At 41.0% G+C, this 24,439-nt stretch overlaps 1 protein-coding gene across 3 annotated transcripts in view; it reads left to right on the plus strand.

Moving 5' to 3' along the window:
* The window catches only part of LOC126237137 (inactive ubiquitin carboxyl-terminal hydrolase MINDY-4B), a 517,352-nt gene that overhangs the window by 445,734 nt on the left and 47,179 nt on the right, over positions 1 to 24,439 (plus strand). For all 3 annotated transcript variants that reach the window (XM_049946966.1, XM_049946964.1, XM_049946965.1), the window contains exons 4-5: positions 5,631 to 5,796; positions 18,820 to 18,885. In XM_049946966.1, the coding sequence (XP_049802923.1) occupies positions 5,631 to 5,796; positions 18,820 to 18,885 (232 nt within the window). The remainder of the gene's footprint in view (positions 1 to 5,630; positions 5,797 to 18,819; positions 18,886 to 24,439) is intronic.

The raw sequence follows: 24,439 nt of genomic DNA on the forward strand, positions 1-24,439 counted from the left end.
CTACAAAATCTAAAGTTCCCATCCCTGATACACCCCATCTCTTCACCAGCATCAACTATCAGTGTTCCATGACATCCTCCCATGGGATGACCTGAGGGACAGTAAAGTGCTTCCAGTGTTGATTCCCAAAGACTGAGACCACACTGCCTGTTCCTTGGTGGAGTGGATGCAGAACCTCAACCAGAAGAATAAGAAGCAGAGGACCTAGGCAGCATACAGTATCACCCTGACAAGCCCCCACTTCAGAATTACTAACTGCTAGCTTGCTAGCAAATATGTGTCTTGTTTTCTTGACAACAGAATCATGTGCAGCCAATCCATTAAGAGAGGCAACAAGAAAATCTAACCGTCAGGCCTATGCAGGAATAGCATTCTCCCAGTGCTTAGCCTGCACCATCTGAGGTCTACATATGACCAGTCATTCCAGTGACTAGTGACTTGACAAGCAAGAATGATCCACATATCTGGCAGAATGCCCAGCATCTCAAGATGTCAACAGATTGCTGGGAAAGTCTGAAGACTCACATACTCTGGGTTAACTTAAGGTCACAGATTCATAGTTTAACAAGAAATTTGAATTAGGGTCAAACTGCAGAATTTTTTGCATACGCAGAGAAATGGCAGAACTGAGTAAGAATAAACAAGAGATTAAACCATGGCAATGATCATGGAAGAAACCTTAAGACATTAAGCTTGTAGTTCGGCACTTATCCAGAAAATGATCCAGAATCCTTAACTTTAGTTGAAACTCAAAATGCTTCCATAAATGACCAAAACACATTTTACCTGAAGAATGTGTAATGCCACTAGCCTGAGATCTGCTTCTGAACAATATTAAACAAAGATAAATGTGAGATTGTGATATTTACTTGCAATGTTTATTGCTTCCACATTAATCTGTTACTTGCATCGGGGTTCATGTTCTACAACAAATGTGTGATGTTAGTATAATCACATGATAGTCTCTCTGTCACAAGCAGGGTTCATGTTCTACAATCAAATGTGTGATGTTATTATAATCATATGACAATCTCTCTTCACAAGAAAATCTCAGAAATTACACTTTCAACATAAAACCTGCAGTAAAATGTATAGTTACCACTATTTGCTTATGTTACAGTTCTAATAGAATCCATATTCTGTAAAGCTTATAACAGCTTTAAATTTCTACACCTACATATGTACCTTGCAAAACACAGTAAAGTCTATGGTAGAGAGTACTTAGCATGGTACCGCATGTCCGGCTTCTTTCTATGCCAATTGCATGTGGAGTTCAGGGAAAATGACTGTATGTGCTGTAATTAGTATACTCTTATCCTCATAGTAGCTATTGGAGTAATACATTGGGGGATTCAGAATATCTCCAGCTTCTTCACTTAACACCGGTTCTCCCAACGTTGTAAGAAGGCTTTTGCTGCATAATTGAAATCTATATTTGGGTGTCTGCCATTTGGATTTTCCAACATTTCTGTGATGATCTCCCATGAATCAAACAAATCTGTGACCATGTTTTACTTGTGTGACAACTAACAGCCATTAAGTAATTGAAAAATGCCCTTTTCACCATCAGCTGTTTATTTTAAAAACATATTTGTGTATCAGTTTTGGTCATGGGTCATCTTCACAGGACATGATGTGGCAACAGATCAGGTAAAATCATATTTCATGTTCCTTTTAGGCTGATACAGTCTCAAAGCTGTCATAGTGAGAATCCACAATCAATAATCAAATAAAAATTTACAGTAGTAAAGAACACTCTCCACAATTATTAATGTCCTAATGTCCAGTAAAGATGATCCATGACCAAACCTGTCAGAATTGTAGGTTTTTAAAATAAACAGCTGATGGTTAAAAATACATTTTTCTTCAAATCTATGACCATTCATTCTGCCTTTCTTTTAACACATTCAATATCCCCTGTTAGTCTTAACAGGGTTGACTCTTACATACTGGAGAAATATTCTAAAATGGAATATACAAGGGATTTACAAGTAATCTCCTTTGTAGACTGTCTGCATTTTCACAGTATCCTGCCAGTGTACCAGTGTCTGCAATCCATCTTATGTATTACTGAGCCTGTGAGATCATCCCATTTAATAACCCTAAACATTGGAGAAAAAAGAGCCACTTGTATGAATATCAAGCGCTCAGATGGAAACCCAGTTCTAAGCAAAGAGGGGAAAGCAGAAAGGTGGAAGGAGTATATAGAGGGTCTATACAAGGGCGATGTACTTGAGGATAATATTATGGAAATGGAAGAGGATGTAGATGAAGATGAAATGGGAGATACGATACTGCGTGAAGAGTTTGACAGAGCACTGAAAGACCTGAGTCAAAACAAGGCCCCGGGAGTAGACAACATTCCATTAGAACTACTGACAGCCTTGGGAGAGCCAGTCCTTACAAAACTCTACTATCTGGTGAGCAAGATGTACGAGACAGGCGAAACACCCTCAGACTTCAAGAAGAATATATAATTCCAATCCCAACGAAAGCAGGTGTTGACAGATGTGAAAATTACCAAACTATCAATTTAATAAGTCACAGCTGCAAAATACTAACGCAAATTATTTACATACAAATGGAAAAACTGGAAGAAGCCGACCTCGGGAAAGATCAGTTTGGATTCCGTAGAAATGTTGGAACACATGAGGCAATACTGACCTTACGACTTATCTTAGAAGAAAGATTAAGGAAAGGCAAACCTAAGTTTCTAGCATTTGCAGACTTAGAGAAAGCTTTTGACAATGTTGACTGGAATACTCTCTTTCAAATTCTAAAGGTGGCAGGGGTAAAATACAGGGAGCGAAAGGCTATTTACAATTTGTACAGAAACCAGATGGCAGTTATAAGAGTCGAGGGGCATGAAAGGGAAGCAGTGGTTGGGAAGGGAGTGGGACAGGGTTGTAGCCTCTCCCTGATGTTATTCAATCTGTATATTGAGCAAGTAGTAAAGGAAACAAAAGAAAAATTTGGAGTAGGTATTAAAATCCAGGGAGAAGAAATAAAAACTTTGAGGTTCGCCGATGACATTGTAATTCTGTCAGAGATAGCAAAGGACTTGGAAGAGCAGTTGAATGGAATGGACAGTGTCTTGAAAGGAGGATATAAGATGAACATCAACAAAAACAAAACAAGGATATTGGAATGTAGTCGAATTAAAGCAGGTGATGCTGAGAGAATTAGGTTAGGAAATGAGACACTTAAAGTAGTAAAGGAGTTTTGCTATTTGGGGAGCAAAATAACTGATGATGGATATAAAATGTAGACTGGCAATGGCAAGGAAAGCGTTTCTGAAGAAGAGAAATTTGTTAATATCGAGTATAGATTTAAGTGTCAGGAAGTCATTTCTGAAAGTATTTGTATGGAGTGTAGCCATGTATGGAAGTGAAACATGGACGGTAAATAGTTTGGACAAGAAGAGAATAGAAGCTTTCGAAATGTGGTGCTACAGAAGAATGTTAAAGATTAGGTGGGTAGATTGTGTAACTAATGAGGAGGTATTGAATAGGATTGGGGAGAAGAGAAGTTTGTGGCACAACTTGACTAGAAGAAGGGATTGGTTGGTAGGACATGTCCTGAGGCATCAAGGGATCACAAATTTAGCATTGGAGGGCAGCGTGGAGGGTAAAAATCGTAGAGGGAGACCAAGAGATGAATACACTAAGCAGATTCAGATGGATGTAGTTTGCAGTAGGTACTGGGAGATGAAGGAGCTTGCACAGGATAGATTAGCATGGAGAGCTGCATCAAACGAGTCTCAGGACTGAAGACCACAACAACAACAACAAACATTTCTACCTCCACTCATATTTGTATGAGTGGATTTTAAATGTGGATTACTGATACTGTAGCCATATGATATTATGTTTTTTGTTTTGTGAAGGGCATACATTTAAAACACTTAGAAATCTTATCATGGTATGACTGGATATTTGTGCAGCATTTTTCAGATAGTACTTCATTATAGATAACTCCATTATTTGCAAAAAGTTTGAGGTTACTATTAATATTGTCTGCCAAGTCATTACTGTACAACATGAACAAGGTTCACTGGGACATGTCTAGTCACTTCTACTTCTGTCAGTGACTCTCCAGTCAAGATAATACATGCACCCTCCATATCAAGACACCCCCAATCCAGTCACAAAGTTCGTTACATAGCCTATATCATTGTACTTTTGTTAACAATCATTAGTGTGTCTAACGATTTCATTTACTCTTAGTAGCATTTGGAACGTTAGTTTTTCAGACAGAAGCACATATTTTCAAAATTAATTTTGCATTGGAGTGGAGTGTGTGATGTTCTGAAACTTCCTGACAGACTAAATCTGTTTATATGTGATGGAAAGGGACCGAGATGCAGAACCTTTTCTCGCACAGGCAACATTCTTGTGACTGAGCTATGAAGGCACGATTCATAAAACACACTTACAGTTTAAGTTCTGGCAGTACCTCACAAACGTCAAAGAAGCTCTTTGCATACCATCCTGGTCCCTAATTCCTGTAGGGAAGAATGTTGTGAAGAAATACCTTAATAACAGCCTAGGCGTTATATCCAGAATGAATTATTTCAATCTGCGGCAGAGTTTTGTATACTGTTTTGAAGCATCCTGATGAACTAAAACTGTGTCCCAGGCTTAGACTCAGTCTGTAAACTTACATTTCATAGTTATTGCTCTTACCAACTGATCAGGGTATGCAGGAGACCTTCTGTGAATCTTCAAAAGCAGGAGAGAGTTGCTGGCAGAGCTGAAGATGTCAGATGGGGCTACAAATCATACATGGATGGCATAGTTAGTAGGCACATTGCTGTGAAAGGCAAGATTCTGGTTTTGAGTCCCAATGTAGGACAAAGTTTCAATCTGTCAGAAAGTTTAAAGAAATTCTTTGTTCCATTGTAGCTATTTATCTTCCAAAAATTTATGTAAATAAAATTATAACATTGTTATTTTATTATATCTAATTCATTTGTGGTTTCATGTAATCCATTGGCCCAGAATTATTTGCAGTAGTGTGCCACAAGAGCTATCAGAACACAAAGTAACACCATGTCATTAACCACATTAAACTATTTTTAATTGTACCTGAAATGGTTTTTTGAATATAAAGAAAATTATCACACATAAAATATAAATAACTGAGGTTTAGTCCCCTTGTAATTCTAGGTTTTTATACATTTATTTACCTCTGTGATTTTTCTGCATATATATGAAAATAACCAAGTTATTTTGTGGTAGAGATTCCGCACTAAACTGTTACGTACCCAACACTACTGGCCAGGTGCACCATTAGGATAATGTACAGTGAAGTAATTTGGTGTTACACAAGTATCCTGGTTGATGCCACATTTACAGAGCTATAATATTAAGCTTGTAATGCTTGATATTTGCACAACCTGTTCAAAACTACTTTTATGTAGCATAAAATGTATCTAATTGCTAACTCGAAACATCAGAATATGAATAAATCTTGACTGGTGATCAATTAAGAAAATATTTCACTGATTGTTATTGAATGTCCATAACTTTTAGCAAAATCCTAGTAAACTTTATAAAGGAATAAAGTAGATCTCTTGCACGTAAGAACCTTTTTAATAAAACTAAGCCAAATATTTTGATAATGTGAAGGCTGCTTCGACCCACACTGATGCAGCAGCAGGAGGCCCTAATTCATGCTATCAGCACAATTTTGTGGCGTGCTGGAGAGAAGACATGCAGCCGAGTTTGCTTACCACAAGATCTTCCCATTGTCGCAGCATCACAGAACTTCTTGCCTGATGGAGTAACTGAAAAGGTAAAAAACCTTTAACAATTACACAATTAGATAGTATGTTGTGAATGTAGACAGTAGCAAAAGGAATAGTACATAAATAATTAGCTTCATCAGCAGCCAATCAGTATCATGTTAGGAAACAAGGAAGAAGAAATATTATTCAGATGCTCTTTGTAGACAAATATTATTTATCATACAATGGGTGGTGATCTCTATTAAAAATATGTAGAGGTGATAGAATGATTAATGGTGTTACACATTTCACTTTCTATAGTAGAAATTCAAATTCACCTGGAAATATGGATACACATTTCTTTGATAAGAAATCACAATTTGTGTCATCAACAGGCTATCTCTTGGGGCAGTACTTTTTCCTTTTATAATTCAACTCCAATGACCTAACAGCAATGTGCTGTATAGTCATCTGACTCATATTTATATGGACATGAAAAAGTTGTTTGCCTAGAAAATTGGATAAAGGTGTCTAAGATGTGAAGATGATAAATCTAAAAATTTAAGTTTAATGTCACAAAGAAGTGTATCTGCAGTCAAAACAAGGATGAAAGATTCTGCCTACAAGTCAAAACCAAACTCATACGATATTTGTTAAGATCAGTAACAAGAAAAGTTTATTACCTGAAAATCCTACAGACAACTGTTAGACATACTGCAAAGTAAGCAAATTTTACATTTTGAAGCTGCTATTTAACTACCAGATAATAGTGCCAAAAAACTTTCTGTAAGATACAGCAGGGGCTACTATGTGCAAAAAATGGTACTATGTACAATTAGGTAAAGATAATGAGGTAAAGCTGTCCTCAACCTGAAGATTGATTTGGAAACAACACTGTCTTATTGGACATGGTATCCTCTTGTCCTTCTCTGAACTTTGAACTAACTTACTCAACCAGTTATAGGAGAAACTACAGTTTTGTGTCGACTCCAAAACCATAACATAACTTGACATTTTTCACAGTATACAAAAGATTCTTATTATTCTTCTTCTTAATAACAATGTACAGAAGTATAATACACAGAAGAGTCAAAAAGAAAACTGAAGATCTGTCAAATGATGATTAATTTGGTCATCAGAAAGGTATGAACACCAGGGAAGCAGTTCTAATGTTGGAAAAGATATGATCAATTTGCACAGTACTAATACATTACATTAAGCCGCACACAAAAATGCAACTTTTCAGGGGTTATTATCCCACATTCTCTTGATCACAGAGATAAGAGGTCAAGTGTTTTGGCAAGCCCTTGGCCTAATAACCATTTGTGTACCTATTGAAAGAATGGGCATGCTGTAGCTATCCTAAAGTACAGGGTCCAAATTTAAACATTATACAAATCCTTTAGCCCAGGTAAATTGAGCAACTTAGTTGTTGGTAAGGTGCCATTTGTTCACAGGTGGCTTCTGAGAAAATGCAAAAAAACCATGATTTTTGGAAGCAAAAAATGCCAGTTGATGGCCACTTGTATAATTTCTTTTCATGGTAAATTGTCAAAATTTTTACCATAGGTTCTTAAGATGATATTCTCAGTCAGCTCCAAATCTTTTTTCAATATCAGTATCCATTACTGTCAAAGACACTTTATTTATGCAGAAAATTGCACAAACTGGTTTTCAGCCATTTTTGCAACATGGACTGAAATTATCTAAATAGCTATAGCAAATGGTCCAAATGTTAACTGCACATTCTTTAGACATTTGTCTAGAAATTCCATTTCCCCATTCATGAAAATCTGTGTCCATTATCAAGATACAACACAAAAACCATGATTTTTGGGTACCAAAAATACTGATCATGGGGATGGCCAATTCTATAATTTTTGTGTGAAATGCCTGTTATACAGAGACAATGCACCATAAAGTTTTATTGGTGAAAAAATGCTGACTACCTTTTGGTGATCCTAGAATCCTTGACATGTGTTCACTATGTTTGTTAATACTACATTTACACCTCAGATTGGATATTACATGTATATTTTATAACAACAGTAACTTTGAACCTCTGGATCTTGGTAACAGACAGTGACATAAAAAAATCCAAGAATCCCTGAGAAACATCTTAAGAACATACGGCAAAAATTTCAGCAATTTGCCATGAATAGAAATTATAGAATTGACCATCCCCATGATCAGTATTTTTGGTACCCAAAAATCATGGTTTTTGTGTTGTATCTTGATAATGGACACACATTTTCATGAATGGGGAAACAACACTGTCTTATTGGACATGGTATCCTCTTGTCCTTCTCTTATTTAGATAATTTCAGTCCATGTTGCAAAAATGGTTAAAAACCAGTTTTTGTGATTTTCTGCATAAATATAGTGTCTTTGACAGTAATGGGTAGTGATATTGGAAAAAGGTTTGAAGTTGACTGAGAATATCATCTTAAGAACATATGGTAAAAATTTAGACAATTTACCGTGAACAGAAATTATATCCAGATATGACAGAAGTTGTACTGCAGTGACAAAAAGGGCTAAAAAGGGTCTTAACAGGTCTGAGAAGAATTTAAAATACCCACCAAAAATTATGTCAAACTGGAGAGAGTGCAAATCAGTTGAATATTTATAATAACATTTTTACTCTTTTAAGGTAAAAATCATATGCTGGGCATCTTGGTGAATTGTAGTAGATGAGAAAGGTATCCAGAAAAAATGTGTTAACTGCATACTTATTTGTTGTTTATATGTCTCAAAGTATATAAATAAGCTGTCAAAACTTTACTGACATACAGAACTCATTTTATATTAACCATGATTTGTGGTTGTGCCAAATAGCACCCTTTACCAGAAGGCCTTGAGTTGACACTGTATGTCTTCTGTGGATGCAGTCACTGTAATGCAGCTCCCCCTGTCTGAGGCAAACCAAAATGCAGCCATTATTTTCAAACAAACAGAACCTGGACTCATCCTGAGATACTATCTGATACCATTCCTGATCCCAGTGACGTCTTTCCACACACCATTGCCAACTATCCTGCTGTAGCAGGGGAAAGGAGGGACCAGCTGAAAAATGTTCCTGTCAGAGCAAAAAACAGGGGAATAAGATCCTCTTTAAAATACTATGACAGATATGTGGGTAACAAGCTGCCTCAATCCTCATTCTCCCTTCCTCACCAAAAATGTTGGTATGCAAACATATTCAAGCTTTTTTGTGCTGGAAAAGAGTATCAGAGATAGGGTGATGATGGAAGAAAGAGGAGACAGTGACAATGGGAGGGAAAGGGGGAGGATACAGTGATGGTATGAGAGAGAAAGTCACAGTGAAAGAGAATTAGAGATAGATGGAGAGAGAAGCAGTGGGAGCAAAAAAGAAAGGAGATATTGAGTCAGTAAGAGACAGTGGCAGTAAAAGAGAATGAGAGATGGATGGAGATAAAAGCAGTGGGTGCAAAAGAGAGAGGAGACAGTAGAAATGAAAAATAAAGATGAGTGGAGACCATATGTAGGCATGGGAGGGTCTGGACCCTCCCAGACTGGCAAACTTTAACAAACTTGCACTTATAGGAGAGAGTGAATTTTGGACCAAAATTTTAAACACTTGAATGTAGTGGAAAAAATAAGCTGGACACCCCCCCCCCTCCAATCCCCCACAATTTCTGAGCTGCCGAGGCATGGTGGAGACAGTAGGAGTGGGAAAGAAAGACAAAAGGAGATAGTGCAAGTGAGAGAGGAGACAGTGGCCGCAGAACATAATGTAAATCAATGGGAGAGATGTGAAATATGAAGGCTTAACTACAAAGAGAGACTGGGTATGGGGATTTAGAATGTTCTGTGTTAAGAGTGTGAATACGTTCACATACCAAATTTTTGGTGAGGAAGAAGGAATGAGGATTGAGACAGCTGGCTCCCCACTTTTCTGTCAGAGTCTTTTAAAGAGGAGCAGATTCCTCTTTTTTTTGTTCTCCAACAGGAGCATTCTTGAACTGGTATACAATACACACAGGAACCAAGACGGAACATTAAGAATGGAAGACCAAGAACAAAGTACTCTGGAAAGGGTGTAAGACAGGGATGTAGTCTTTTGCCCCTACTATTCAATCTGTACATGGAAGAAGCAATAACTGAAATAAAAGCAGATTAGTACAGGCAAGGAGAGCATTCATGAGCAAGAGATGTCTTCTACTATCAAACAATGGTTGTAATATGAAGAAGTACTTTCCGAGATTCTACTTTAGAGCACAGTATTGTAACGTAGTGAATCATGGACTCTGGGAAAACCAGAAAAGACGAGAATGAAAGTGTATCAAATGTGGTGTTACAGAAGGACATAGAAAACTTGGGGGAGTGATAAGATAAGGAGGGAGGTGATTCTCCACAGAAATGTCATTGAAAGCAACACAGAAAATACTGAAAAGAAGAAGAGACAGGATGATAGGTCACATGTCAAGACATCAGGGAATAACCTCCACAGTACTAGAAGGAGCTGTAAAGGGTAAAAACTGTAGAGGAAGACCAACTGGAATACATTCACAAAAAAAAATAATTAATTAAGGATGTAGAGTGCAAGTGCCACTCTAAGTTGCAGAGGTTGGTACAAAAGAAAAATTCATGGTGTCTGCATCAAACCAGTCAGAAGATTGATGACTCAAAAGAAAAACGGAAGTGTGGGTGATCTTTAAGGGATTTCCATCCAACATATACTTAAAATACTCTGGTGTGCAAAACCTGAGGACAAAAGTAACTTTCACATGATATGTCACTGGCAAGTAATACAGCTCAGTGAAACTTTGACCATACATAGAAATAACTGCTTCAGCATGGTACAGAAGGTAACTGAAAGAAATGTTAAATGAAATGTGGAAGAATGACACTTTTATTCAATGACATTAATCACAATGAAGTCGCCAGGATTTATGATGGCCCCTGGACATTATGAAAGGTGATACATGGTTCTTAAAAGGTTGGTAAGGAGTTTTTGTGGTAGGACATTCCATTCCTCCACCAGCATCATTGATCACTGCTGGATGTTCATTGGTGAATGTGAACATGCTGCAGTACACTTCCCAACACATCCCACATGTGCTCAATGGGAGTTAAGTCATGGGATCAGGTGGGCCAGTTCATTTCAAGAGCTCCTCCACATGTGCAATTCAATGTGGTCATGCCTTGTCATCCATAAAAATGAAGTCAAGGCCAAATGTGGTCCTGAGAAGCTCTATGTGGGGAAGGAGAACAATGTCACAGTACCACTAACAAGTGGGTAAAGTCAACCGTACAGTAGTTTGTGGGGGGATGTATTTTTAATATTTTGGAGATGAATGGTGACCTCTAAGCACCCGCAAAAAAGATTTAATTCCAACCCTGTGAAAACCTGCTTAATACTGGCTTTTAAATCATTCTCCTGGAAGAAAAACATCTGACTGCACTATATTTTTCCTTTCCCTGAGAGACAGAGGAGGGGATGTGAGGAACCCCTTGCATTCGTGTATGAGTGCCCTTGCCCACAAGCGTACCATGTTTGAATATTTGGAGGGTCAGTGAAACCCCCCCCCCCCCAAGAAACATGCTTCCCCCACCCCCACACCAAAACATCTGGACCACAAAAACAATCATTTTCAGTAATACTCCTGGGTGCATTTGTACCCTCATATGATGAGAAGTATGAATATGTAATGCACCCTGGGACATTGTCGAACATGATTATCTTTGTAGTTCAGCTGGTATGGTGTGGGGAGGCATAACGTTGGATCGGTGTACCAACCTCTAAATCTCTGAGCATCGACACTCACTTATAAACATTATTGTGACACATTAATTCTTCCCAATGTGCATTTTTTCAGGGCAGCATTTGGCCCTGACTTCATTTTTACTGGGAACAAGGCATGACTGCATCAAACTACACAGGCGGAGGAGATCTTAGAATGAGAAGACATTCAGTGAATGGAATGGCCTGCCCATTCCCTCAACTTAAAACACACTGAGCAGGTGTGAGATGTGTTGGGAAGACATTTTGCATCACATCACATACACTCACAACTATCCAGCAATTATCAACCATGCTGGTGGAGGAATGGAATGCCCTACCAAAACAACTCCTCACCAACCTTATGGCCAGCATGTGAGCATGCTGCAGAACATGCACTGCAATCTATGGTTATCACACACTGAACCATGTCTTGCCTTTTGTAATATTCAGGGGACCATCATAACTCATGATGACTTGAGTGTAATTATTGCCTTAGTATAAAAGTGTCATTTCTGTCCATCTCATTGTGTACTTCAGTCAGTTACCTTCTGTACTATACTATAGGAGCTCTTTTTATGCAAGGTACAAGTTTCATCAGACAATGTTATTTGGCAGTGACACATCATGTGAATGTTACTTTTGTCTTTAAGTTTTGCACATCAGTGTATGAGCCCATGCAGATAAAAAGAGGATTTATCAACTATGTAACATAATATGACTGCTGTGTAATTTTATACTCTGATACAGCTTCAGTGCAGTAACAAGATAAGCCTTGTAAACTGGTTTTAGTTTGATTATACTTCACTATAAGAGCCTCGGATGTATCTTAGTACATAGGCCTATACATTTAAATGTTTTTTAATTAACGTATATCTTCTATCCTACTCCACCTAGACAGTACACAGTTTATGATCACTCACACTTGCAGTATCTTGGAGACTTGTAGAACAAACAGGCAGTGGCTATGGGTGATGAGGGCAGAGTTCACGAAGTGCATGGCTAGCCAGAAGAAAAGACCTTAGAGTAATGAACATCATCATAAGTACGTGCAAAACAGCCCTGTGATTGACCCAAATCAAAAAAGTAAACACAGACAAGTTCAATCATTCTATTATCAATATTGCATCCTAAGGCATAAGAGAATAGAGAGGAACTAAAGGACAAGTGGCAGGACTATGGTATTTACTGGTACTCTCACATCAGTGGCCAGGCTCATGTGACATTCCCTCAGTGGCAGTACTCTCCATGAGAGCCAGCGGCAACCATGCCACGAAGCCTAAGTAACCTCCAAATCAATGCTCAGGCTGGGCAGGGAACCTGAATCACTGTTGAACAACAAAGTGCAAATGTTTGACCACTATCACACTTAAGATCTACAGAATGAAATTAGCATATCGGGGTCTTCGGAAATATTGTAATTTTTTTATTTTATTTTATTTATTTTATTTTTTTTAATGTTTCATATCATTGAAAATACCCTCGCTTTAGGCCTGTCAAACAAACACTTCATCTACACTAATTTACTTAAATTTCTCTTTCAATATGATCAAACCAAAAGGTTACTCATAACTGAATATGTTGTGTCGATTCCCTAAGGCCTCGACACAATGAGTGGCTAGGTGCACGCGAAACTAACGCAGACGGGCGTAACTTCTGAAACAGGAGACTGGATGAAAACTATAAAGAAAAGAAGAGAGATTTTAATATACTTAACTTTAATGTAGTCTTGTTCTTGTTGAAATACATCTCTTGCATAGTAGTAAGCAATTAGCAATGATACACATGGCGCCTTGCTAGGTAGTAGCGATGGACTAGCTGAAGGCTATTTAATCTGTCTCTCGGCAAATGAGAGGAAGACGTGATACGTCTTGTCGCAAGCTATGTCGTCCGTACAACTGGGGCGAGGTCAAGTCCGTGTCTTGTGACCTGCCATGTGGTGGCGCTAGGTTTGCGATTACATAGTGGCGACACGCGGGTCCGACATGTACTACAGGACCGCGGCCGATTTAAGTTACCACCTAGCAAGTGTGGTGTCTAGCGGTGACACCACATTCCTCCCCCGCAAATCGGCGAACGGTCGTGAGATAAGGCTTCCGCCCGCCGTGGGGAGGACCCCATGTTGACGTATGCGATGAGGTGGGGAGCCTAACAACAGGCGAGGCTGTGCCACCCGCACCCGGCCATTCGGTCCGAGGGGAGCTAGGAAACGCCTGCAAACCTAGTCCAGGGTGCACGTCAACATGAGGTGTATGCGCACGTAATGAGACAGAAGGGTCGACCTCCATGTGGTCGGAGCACCCGACGGGCGAAGACGACATCTGGTCCGGAGCGGGCAAGAGGTCCATGGCGGAGGACGGCTGGTCACGGGAAGCAAGCGGCGGCGCGTGACCCAGGGAGGCGCCATGCGGTTGCAGCGAAGCGTCCGCTGCGGGCGGCGCCGGCGGCGGCTGCGGCGGCGCGGCGCCATGAGGCAAAATGGAAGGCATCGTCGGTAACACCTGGGGATGAGGCGAGCCAGTAGATGGGTCCCCAAGGCGCTGACCGGACGGCTCCGTCGCTGAAAGCAGACGGGGAGCGGCAGAACCCAGGCGACGACAGAGGCGCAGCTGATTGAGATGCCGACGCACCTCACCAGAGGCCCCCAAAACCAAATACATCGCGCGGCCGAGGCAGCGAAGAATGCGCCCTGCGAGCCAACGCCGTGAACCGCGATAGTTGCGATAATATACAACGTCGCCAGGAGCAAAAGCAGGAGTCTGCCGCTGCACAGGAACCTGATGTGGCGGATGCAGCAAAGACATCAGAGTTCGATGAGGACGACCATGGAGCAACTCAGCCGGCGAGCGACCATCGCGGGGCTGAGAGCGATAGGAGGACAAAAAGAGCAACAAAGCGTCCTCCCGAGAATGCGATTCTTTCAATTTCAACATCTGTGACTTGAACGTCCGGACCAATCGTTCAGCGGCACCGTTGGACTGAGGCGAAAACGGCGCGGATGTCAGATGTTGAATACCATTGGCCTTGCAGAACGACTGAAATTCTGCGGACATGAATTGTGGGCCATTGTCGGAAACAATAGTCTGCGGAAGACCTTCAAGGCAAAAGATAGCAGACAAGGCTTGGATGGTGGCAGAAGACGTCGTGGAAGACATCCGGACAACAAAAGGAAAATTACTGAAAGCATCGACCACAACCAACCATCGAGCATTCCAGAATGGACCAGCAAAATCGATGTGCAAGCGTTGCCAAGGGGAAGTGGCTTTCGGCCATGCAAAGAATTTCCGCGGCGGTGCGGATTGTTGTTCGGCACACGCCACGCAAGAGGAGCACATATTCGTAATCGCAGCATCGATTCCGAACCAAGTACAGTGCTGTCGAGCAAGTTGTTTCGTTCGCACTATACCCCAATGTCCTTGGTGAAGAAGCTTTAAGACAGAGGACTGTAACGAACGTGGGACCACGACTCGGGATTGATCATTATCGGAACGCAACAACAAAACACCACGTCGGACAAAAAGTCTCTCCTTGTGAGCAAAAAAACGGCGAACCAAAGGATCCTCGATCCGTGACTTTGACAAGGGCCATTGCGTAGCAACAAAACGCAAAACGGAAGCAAGGACAGGGTCAGCAGCTGTGGCTGTAGCTACACGACGAAAATCAATCGGAAACGATGCGACCACGTCATCGGTTTCCGAATCAATGAACATGCAAGCAAGTTCGGAAGAATCGAATGCTTTATCCTCAGCAACAGGCAAACGGGACAACGCATCAGCGTTGCCGTGCTTAGCAGTGGACCGATACAAGATATCGTAGCGGTACTGCGAGAGAAAAAGTGACCAGCGAATGAATTTCTGCGCTGTACGTGGAGGTACAGGCTTGTTCGGATGAAAAAGCGATGTCAAAGGCTTGTGGTCCGTGATGATGGTAAAGTGACGACCATACAAGAAATCGTGAAACTTTGTTACACCAAACACGAGAGCTAAAGCTTCCTTCTCTATTTGTGAATAATTTCTTTGCGCAGATGAGAGCAATTTGGACGCAAAGGCAATAGGGCGATCATGCGAGCCATCCTTGTGCGCAAGCACAGCACCGATCCCGAAATCCGATGCATCAACCATCAACAAAAGGGGTTTTCGGGGATCGAATGGCGTAAGGCAAGTATTGGAAAGTAACGCCGATTTCAACTGGCGAAAGGCGCGTTCGCATTCCGTCGTCCAGACGAACGGAACACCTTTACGGCGTAAGCGATGAAGCGGAGCTGAAATGGAAGACGCATTGCGCACAAATCGATGATAATAATTTACCTTACCCAGCACACTCTGTAGCTGTTTTAAGTTCTGCGGTGACGGCAAGTCCTGAATGGCACGAAGGTGCTCTGGACTCGGATGTATACCTTGGGCATTTATGACATGCCCCAGGTACGGTAAGTCACGAGCAAAAAACACACATTTGTCCTTCCTCAAGCGAAGACCATTCTGACGCAATACCTGAAATAATGTTCGGAGATTTTGCAAATGTTCTGCTTCTGTCTGTCCTGAGATCACAATATCGTCCAGATAGTTCGCAGCAGTAGGGACCGACGCACAAATAGTTTGTAAATATTGCTGAAATAAAGCAGGGGCGGATGCACACCCGAATGGCAGTCTTTTGAAGCGATACAAGCCAAGATGCGTGTTAACCACTAAGACGCGCTGGGATTCTTCGTCCACAGGTATCTGCAAGTACGCATCTGCTAGGTCCAATTTTGAAAAATATTTTCCCGGGCACAGTTTGTCAAAAAGATCTTCCGGGCGGGGCAAAGGAAAAGTAGCAGTCACAAGTTGTGGATTCACAGTGGCCTTGAAGTCCACACAAAGTCTCAATGTTCCGGAAGGTTTTGGCAAAATTACTAAGGGTGAGGCCCAGAGAGAAGCCTGCACACGTTCAATGACACCTTGAGATTCTAATTCGGCTAACGTTCTTGCGACCTCATCACGCAATGCGTGGGGAACATTGCGCGCTCTGAAAAATTTCGGTTGCGCGTTGTCTTTCAGTTCCAAATGCGCTTCATAGTTCTTAGCGCAACCAAGGCCCGGAGCAAAAATGTCTGCAAATTCTTCACAAAGACTAGAAACACTGGCGGAAGGCACAGTCTGATTCACGGATAGGACCTGATTTACAATAGACATATTAAACAATTGAAACAAATCTAAACCAAACAAGTTCACTGCACTAGAGGAACGAAGAACATAAAATGACACAAGTTTTGTCTGTCCCTTGTATGCGGCAAGAAGGCTGCACTGGCCTAACACAGGGATCTGTTGTCCTGAATAACTAGTTAACGTAACATTTGCGGCACGCAATGGCGGTGCGCCCAGCTGTTTGTACGTGTCGTGATTGAGCAATGAAACTGCAGCTCCGGTATCGAGCTGGAATGGTATCACTTTTCCTGCAAAGTCTAAGTCCACAAAAAGTTTATTGTCTTGTTGACGACAAGAGCGACTGTCTCGTGCAATTTGAACTGATACAGGTCCAGAAGCACTTGCAACTTTACGGGATTTCCGGCGACGTCGACGCACACGTTGGGTGGGACGAACACAGACACTGTTAGCTAAAGTGTCACTGGACGGGTGGGAATGAACCACATGAATGTCCAAGGGTGAAGGTCCACGAGCCTGATTGTCCTGGGTTCGATTCCGGCGCGAAGCAAAGGGCCTGGAATTTGTGTGATTGTCTGATCTTAACTTTTTCTGGCAAACACTTTGTACATGTCCTTTCTTTTGACAGTAAAAGCAAATAGCTTGGCGTGACGGGCAATTTTCACGCGAATGTCTAGTTGCACACCGCGGGCAAGATTTCACTGCATTTGCTTGCTTACGCGGCGCACGTGGTTGCAAGCTAGGCGGCCGCAGCGAAGTCGGGCGCGAGGGCCGCTTAGCGTCCCGTGCAGCGGGCCGGGCGGGCCGATTAATGTGACACACTGCCGGCGAAGTTTCAAATGATTCCTGAGCAAAGTCAAGTGTGTCTTGCCTGTCCAATATGTCTATCACTTGTTGCAGGGAGGGATTAACTAGCTTCAAAATCTGTTCCCTTATGCGAACATCAGAAACGTTCTGTGCAATTGCATCACGCACCATAGTATCTGAATATGTGAGGCCACATTCACAGGCAAACGCGCAGTCTCTAGTAAGGCCTTGCAAAGTTGCTACCCACTCCCTGTTAGTCTGACCGGCCGTACGTTTTGTACGAAAAAACGTATACCGTTTTGCAACTACATTTACTGTTTCTTTGAAATAGGCATCTAAAGCCGACAAAATTTCCTCGTAGGTCAGAGTTGCTACGTCGCGTCGGGGAAACAATTTCACTATCACACGGTAGGTAGACACACCGACACAAGAAAGCAAAAACGGCTGCCGCTCTTTACCTTGAATTCCATAAGCAGTGAGGTGGAAGTTGAACTGATCGGCCCACTCAGTCCAGCTTTCGGTTGTGGCCTCAAAGGGCCTAAATGGCGGTGCGACAGCGTTGTGTGGCTGCGGTAGCGAAGAAGCGGCTGCCGCCGCATCGGTTTGCAGCGCACGTTGACCCTGGACGAGCTGTCCAAGGGCTTCCAATAACGCCTGCGTCTGCTGATTCTGCAAGCGAAAAAATTCGGACAGTACATCTGGAGAATGCGGCGAAGCCATGACACAAACAAATTAGATCAAGTATAACACAAAGACTGCAACGTGGGCGCGGCATCCCATCCTCGTCGCCAAAATATTGTTGTGTCGATTCCCTAAGGCCTCGACACAATGAGTGGCTAGGTGCACGCGAAACTAACGCAGACGGGCGTAACTTCTGAAACAGGAGACTGGATGAAAACTATAAAGAAAAGAAGAGAGATTTTAATATACTTAACTTTAATGTAGTCTTGTTCTTGTTGAAATACATCTCTTGCATAGTAGTAAGCAATTAGCAATGATACACATGGCGCCTTGCTAGGTAGTAGCGATGGACTAGCTGAAGGCTATTTAATCTGTCTCTCGGCAAATGAGAGGAAGACGTGATACGTCTTGTCGCAAGCTATGTCGTCCGTACAACTGGGGCGAGGTCAAGTCCGTGTCTTGTGACCTGCCATGTGGTGGCGCTAGGTTTGCGATTACATAGTGGCGACACGCGGGTCCGACATGTACTACAGGACCGCGGCCGATTTAAGTTACCACCTAGCAAGTGTGGTGTCTAGCGGTGACACCACAGAATACATATTGGAAAACATTCACATTGTTACATACACAATTAAATTGATTTATAATTTATTTTTCTAATAGAAAATATGTACTTAATGATAAATAACACCTATAATTTCTCTTTCTCAATGCAGCTGCATCTGTACGAATTTACCACCTTAGAGGATCTACAGATCTTCATCAAACGCTATAGTTACATGGTAAGTTAAGAACTTACTTATAAAATGAAATAATACCCTACCCAAAGCACTCACCATGTTCTCACACTTACCATAATGTTCTGTTTCTTGAATGTGTATCATTAAATATCTGTACTGCTTTTGTGTGTATGAATTTATAAAGTAACTCAAGCTGTTAATTTGCCTGAAACTAACTGTCATAGTAGATGGGGAAGAGGGAGAGAGAGAAAGAGAAAGAGAGAGAGAGAGAGAGAGAACTACTCTGAAACATATGCCTTTGCTATGCCGTATTTCAGATTCTGCTGAAAACTGTTTTCTCTACTATTTCTGCTGATGCACATCCACGACACTTCAGGGAATAATAAAGATAAACCAGCAGTACTATAATATTGTATGAGTGAATGTAATTAATCCTTAATGGATTGAGTCACCTTTCTGGGCTGACTACATCAGATACTGATTCTTGTTTCATTAAGGTGGCTATGTAATGTGGCAGTGATAACTAATATTAAATACGCTGCACTAGCTATTGTAATATTTTGTCCCATGTATTTTGAAGAATATGATATCCAATATGCCCTAGGTAGATCAAAATGATCAAAACCAGTTAAAACAATGGTTTCCTAAGCTTACAGCCATTGAGTGATAATTGCTGAATGCCATTATGATAAATCACTTGGATCTTTATTACTTCTTTGACAAGATACACCGAATGCAATTGCTCTTGTACTACCAACGTCATCAAAATTATCATCAAAAATGAATTCTATTAGTAAATGTGATTATATCATAATTCTAACATGATAATATCTCATCTGATTTCGAATGATAATAATTTTAATATGACACTAGTTGCAAGAGCATTATCTTTGCTTAACAAATATCACAAAAAGCAATAAATTTAATTTTTTCATGGCTAAAAAATACAAAAACTTTTGATTAATAGCAATATTATGAAAAAGATACATTATAAAAAATGTAACTGGACAGATAAAAATTCTACTCACCAAAAGGCAGCAGAAGAACATACACATAGCATAAAGGTCTTACGTATGCAAGCTTTCATATCCAATGGCTCCTTCTTCTGGCAGCAGGGTTTTAAGGGAAGGAAGAGAGGTGAAGAAAAAGGACTGGAGAGATTTAGGAAAAGTGGTAGAGTTAGGGAAAGTCACCCTGAACCCCGGATCAGGGGAGAATTATAGGACAGGATGAGAAGGAAAGACTGATGTTGGGAACTGTGCAGGATGAGATTTGAAAACCTGATAGCTTAAATGTGGAAGACAGAATAATATTCAAAACAGAGATTACTGCTAAAATATCATGCATGAGTTAATAAGAGTAAAAAGCTAAGTGCAAGAGGTGAGAGGGGAACAGCAAAAAATAGACAGGTCAGAAAATGAAAGATGTAGGAAACTAAAATGGAGTAAAGAAAGGCGTAGTTACTGTGAAAAAAATGCTAATATCGGAGAAATTAAATTAAGGCTAGATGGGTGACAAGAACCAAGGACACATTGTAGCGCTAATTCCACCTGCGGAGTTCTCAGAAACTGGTGTCTGGGAGAAGAATCCAGTTGCGGCATGTGGTGAAACAGGCACCAAGGTCATGACTTTTATGTTGTAGAGCATACTCTGTGACAGGATATTGTGTGTTGTCAGTACACACTCTCTGCCTATCCCCATCCATCCTAACTGATAACTTGGGGATAGTCACACCGATGTGAAAGGCTGAACAGTGTTTACAAAACAGCTGATATATGACGTGTCCTTTCACAGGTGGCTCTCCCTTTGATTGTATATGTTTTGCCTGTCACAGGGTTGGTATAGGTGATGCTAGGAGGGTGCACAGAGCAAGTCTTGCAGCGAAGATTGTCACAGGGTTAGGAGACATAGGGCATGAAAAGGGTGCAGAAGGAGCGTAGGGTCTGACATGGATGTTGTGGAGATTGGGAGAGTGACAAAAACTATTCTGGTTGTGGTGGGCAAAATATTAGGCAGAATGGATTTCATTTCATGGCATGATTTTTAGGAAATCACGGCCCTGTCAAAGTAGCCGATTAATACATTCCACACCAGGATAACACTGAGTGACAAATGGTATGATATGAAGTTGTTTTTTGGAGGGATCAGGAGTATAATTTTCACAAATAATAAATAAATTTAATAAATTACACATAGCCCTATTCCAAATCCCATGCCACTTTCCTTAATGTTGATCTCATGCTCACCAAAGGCCAGCTACACACTTCTGTCCACATTAAACGTACTAACAAACAACAGTACTTACACTCTAACAGTTTCCATCCTTTCCATGACAAACATTCCTCGCCATAGAGGTTGGCTGATTTGGGGGAGGGGACCAAACTGTTAGGTCATTGGTCCCATCAGATTAGGTAAGGAAGTTGGCCATGTCCTTTCAAAGGAACCATCCCAGCATTTGCTTGAAGTGATTTAGGGTACAGCCTTAGCATTCGCGGTCACAGGTTCGAATCCTGCCTCGGGCGTGGATGTGTGTGATATCCTTAGCTTAGTTAGGTTTAAGTAGTTCTAAGTCTAGGGGCCTGATGACCTCAGATGTTAAGGCCCATAGTGTTTAGAGCCATTTGAACCTTAGCATTCCAGGCAAATGTATTTGTTTGGATGCAGACTCTTTACAGCAATACACCACCATTCTCACCTCAGTCTTCACTGGACATAATTACCCCATCAGTCTAGTTCAAAAGTAGATTTCCCAGGCCATCACATCCAATCCTTGTACTGCTGGTCCCTCCAAAAAACAACTTCAGAGCACAGTATTATCCTGGTGTTGAATGTATTAATCTGCTACTTGAACAACACCATGACTTCCTAAAATCATGTCCTGAAATGAGATCCTTTCCGTCAGTAATTTTGCCCACCACAACCAGAATAGCTTTTCATTGCCCTCCCAATCTCTGGAACATCCCTGTCAGACACTGTGCTCTTTCTGCTCCCTACCCTCTGGCTCCTAACCCTATGACCATCGCCACTGCAAGACTTGCCCCATGAATCCTCCTACTGCCACCTATACCAGCCCTGTAACTAGCGAAACATATACTATCAAAGGGAGAGCCACCTGTGAAACAACACGTCATATTCCAGAAGTTATGCAAACACTGTTCGGCCTTTTACATCAGCATGACTACCACAAACTTATCAGATAGGATGAATGGGTGTAGGCAGAGGATGTATATTGGCAGCATATGATATCCTGTTGCAGAGCATGCTCTACAAGATGATAGTTGTGACCTCAGTCACATGGCCCATCTGGATTCTTCCACCAGACATCAGTTTCTCAGAACACTGCAGGTGGGAACCAGCACTACAACATGTCCTTGGTTTTCGCCACCCACCCGGCCTTAATTTACTTGAATTTCTTTTTTCACAGTAACTACTCCTTTCTTCACTCCATTTTAGTTTTCTACATCTTTCATTTTCTGATCTGTCTATTTTTTGCCCTCCCCCTCCCACCTATATTACATAAAAGGCACTTAGATTTTCACTCATATTAACTCATGCTTGATGTTTTAGCAGTAATCTATATCTTGCATATTTCTCTTGTGTTCCACATTTGAGCTCTCAGCTTTTCAAATCTCGTTCTATGCAGTCCCCAGCAATTAGTCTTTCCTTCTCATTCCGTCCAGTAGGGCTTCCCTGACCCCAGGTTCTGGGTGAATTTCCCCTTTTCCGAAGCCTCTCCAGTCCTATTCTTTCAGCCCTCTTCCTCCCCCTTCAACCCTTCTGCCAGAAGAAGGAGCCAGTGGTTCTGAAAGCTTGCATACATAAAACCTTTTTTTAATATGTGTGTTCTCCTGCCACCGCTTGGTGAGTAGATTTTTTGTCTATTCAATTACATTTTCTGTCAAAAATCGATTATTGTCTCACACACACACACACGACCTGAGTCTGGCCTCAGCAACCAGAAACTGTGGTGGGTTGCATGCCCGTGTGTGTGTGTGGGAGGGGGGGGGGGGGGGGGGCACGCGTGCATGCTTTGTCTAATTCCGATGAAGGCCTTTTTGGCCAAAAGCTTGAATGTTTGACAGCGTTTTGTTGCGCCTATCTGTGACTTGACATCCTTGCAACATGCTGTTTTATAATATCATCTTTATTCCATCCTGGATTTTCCATTGTTTGACAAAACCTTTTGAGTCATATTTTAAAACCAATTTGCATCCAATTGCTCTGAATTACTCGTGATGTTCCCTGACCATATGGTACTCTAATTTAAATATTTTATAAATGCATATACAAAAAATAACATGGGGATACTGTACCACTGCTTATTCATTCATCAAACTTAATACACCAGTTGACTTGGCGTTGTGTCATAGAAAAAAAACCACAAATGTTCTAACCATATCCAACCTACACTTTCTACTCAAAAGAAATAAAACAAAATGTCTGAGCTACTCCTGTAGAGCTCCACCATTTTTACACCTACCAAAAAGAAGAAAACATTTTCTCTTTTTAGATGATGGCTTCTAACCTGTATTCAACTCTCTCCTTATTACTTTCCAAAATGTTTTACAATGTAGACTCCAACACCCACATCAAACATCAACTGAAGACATGAAGTCTGTAAACAAGTCTGCAATTTTGTTATGGCACTTTATTTGTAACAATCCATTGTGATCACAGTGGTTGTATAATTCAAAATTACTGGTTTCGGCTTTTACCTTCTTTAGATCTGTTATAAATGGAAAAATGGTGGTGTAAAAACTTAAGTTCTGTTAGCTAAGACTAAATCTACAAAAGTCTAGGAATACATAAGAAATAATAAATAAAATTAATAGCATGACTAACAGCCATGCATACCAGGGTAGTCTGCAAAGTTTCCGACCTCAACATGGAGATACCAGCACTGTGACACAATCTAGGGAATTCGTTTGTATGTGTATAGTAAGGCACTCACAAAAATTTCAGCCATTTTTGTTTGACACTCACTGTAGTGAATCAATGTGAGTATTTTAGTGAAAATGGACAAAATCAAGTATTGAGCTGTCACGAGATTTTTGTTCTTTAAAGGCAATATGCCTACACAAATTAAGCATGAGTTAGAGGCTACGTATGGGGACTTTGCACCCTCATTTACCATTGTGAAATTTTGGGCAGCTCAATTTTAATGTAGTTGTTATAGGCTTGGGTGACAACAAACGTTTGGAATAGCCACTACTGATAACAACATTGCTCAAGTTCACCAAATGGTACTAGAGACCTAACGAATTAAGGTGAGAGAGATAGCAGAAGCTATGAGCATATCTCAATAATGTGTTTGTCACATATTGATTGAAAAGTTTGGGATGACAAAGCTGACTGTGTGCTGGGTGCCACCATTTCTCACTCTGCACCATCTCATACCTCAGTGGTCACCATCGCAACAGTGCACAAATTGCAGTTTCAACTGCTTCACAGTCCTCCTTACTCATTACACTTTTTTTGTTCCCTGAGCTAGAAGTTGAACTTGGAGAACAGAAATTTTTGTCGAGTGAAGAAGCCATCACTTCAAAAACAATTATTTTGCAGAGAAAGACATTAAGTATTATTTGGATGAGTTAGA

Source organism: Schistocerca nitens, chromosome 2, assembly GCF_023898315.1.
Source record: "Schistocerca nitens isolate TAMUIC-IGC-003100 chromosome 2, iqSchNite1.1, whole genome shotgun sequence".
NCBI classification, from domain to species: domain Eukaryota; kingdom Metazoa; phylum Arthropoda; class Insecta; order Orthoptera; family Acrididae; genus Schistocerca; species Schistocerca nitens.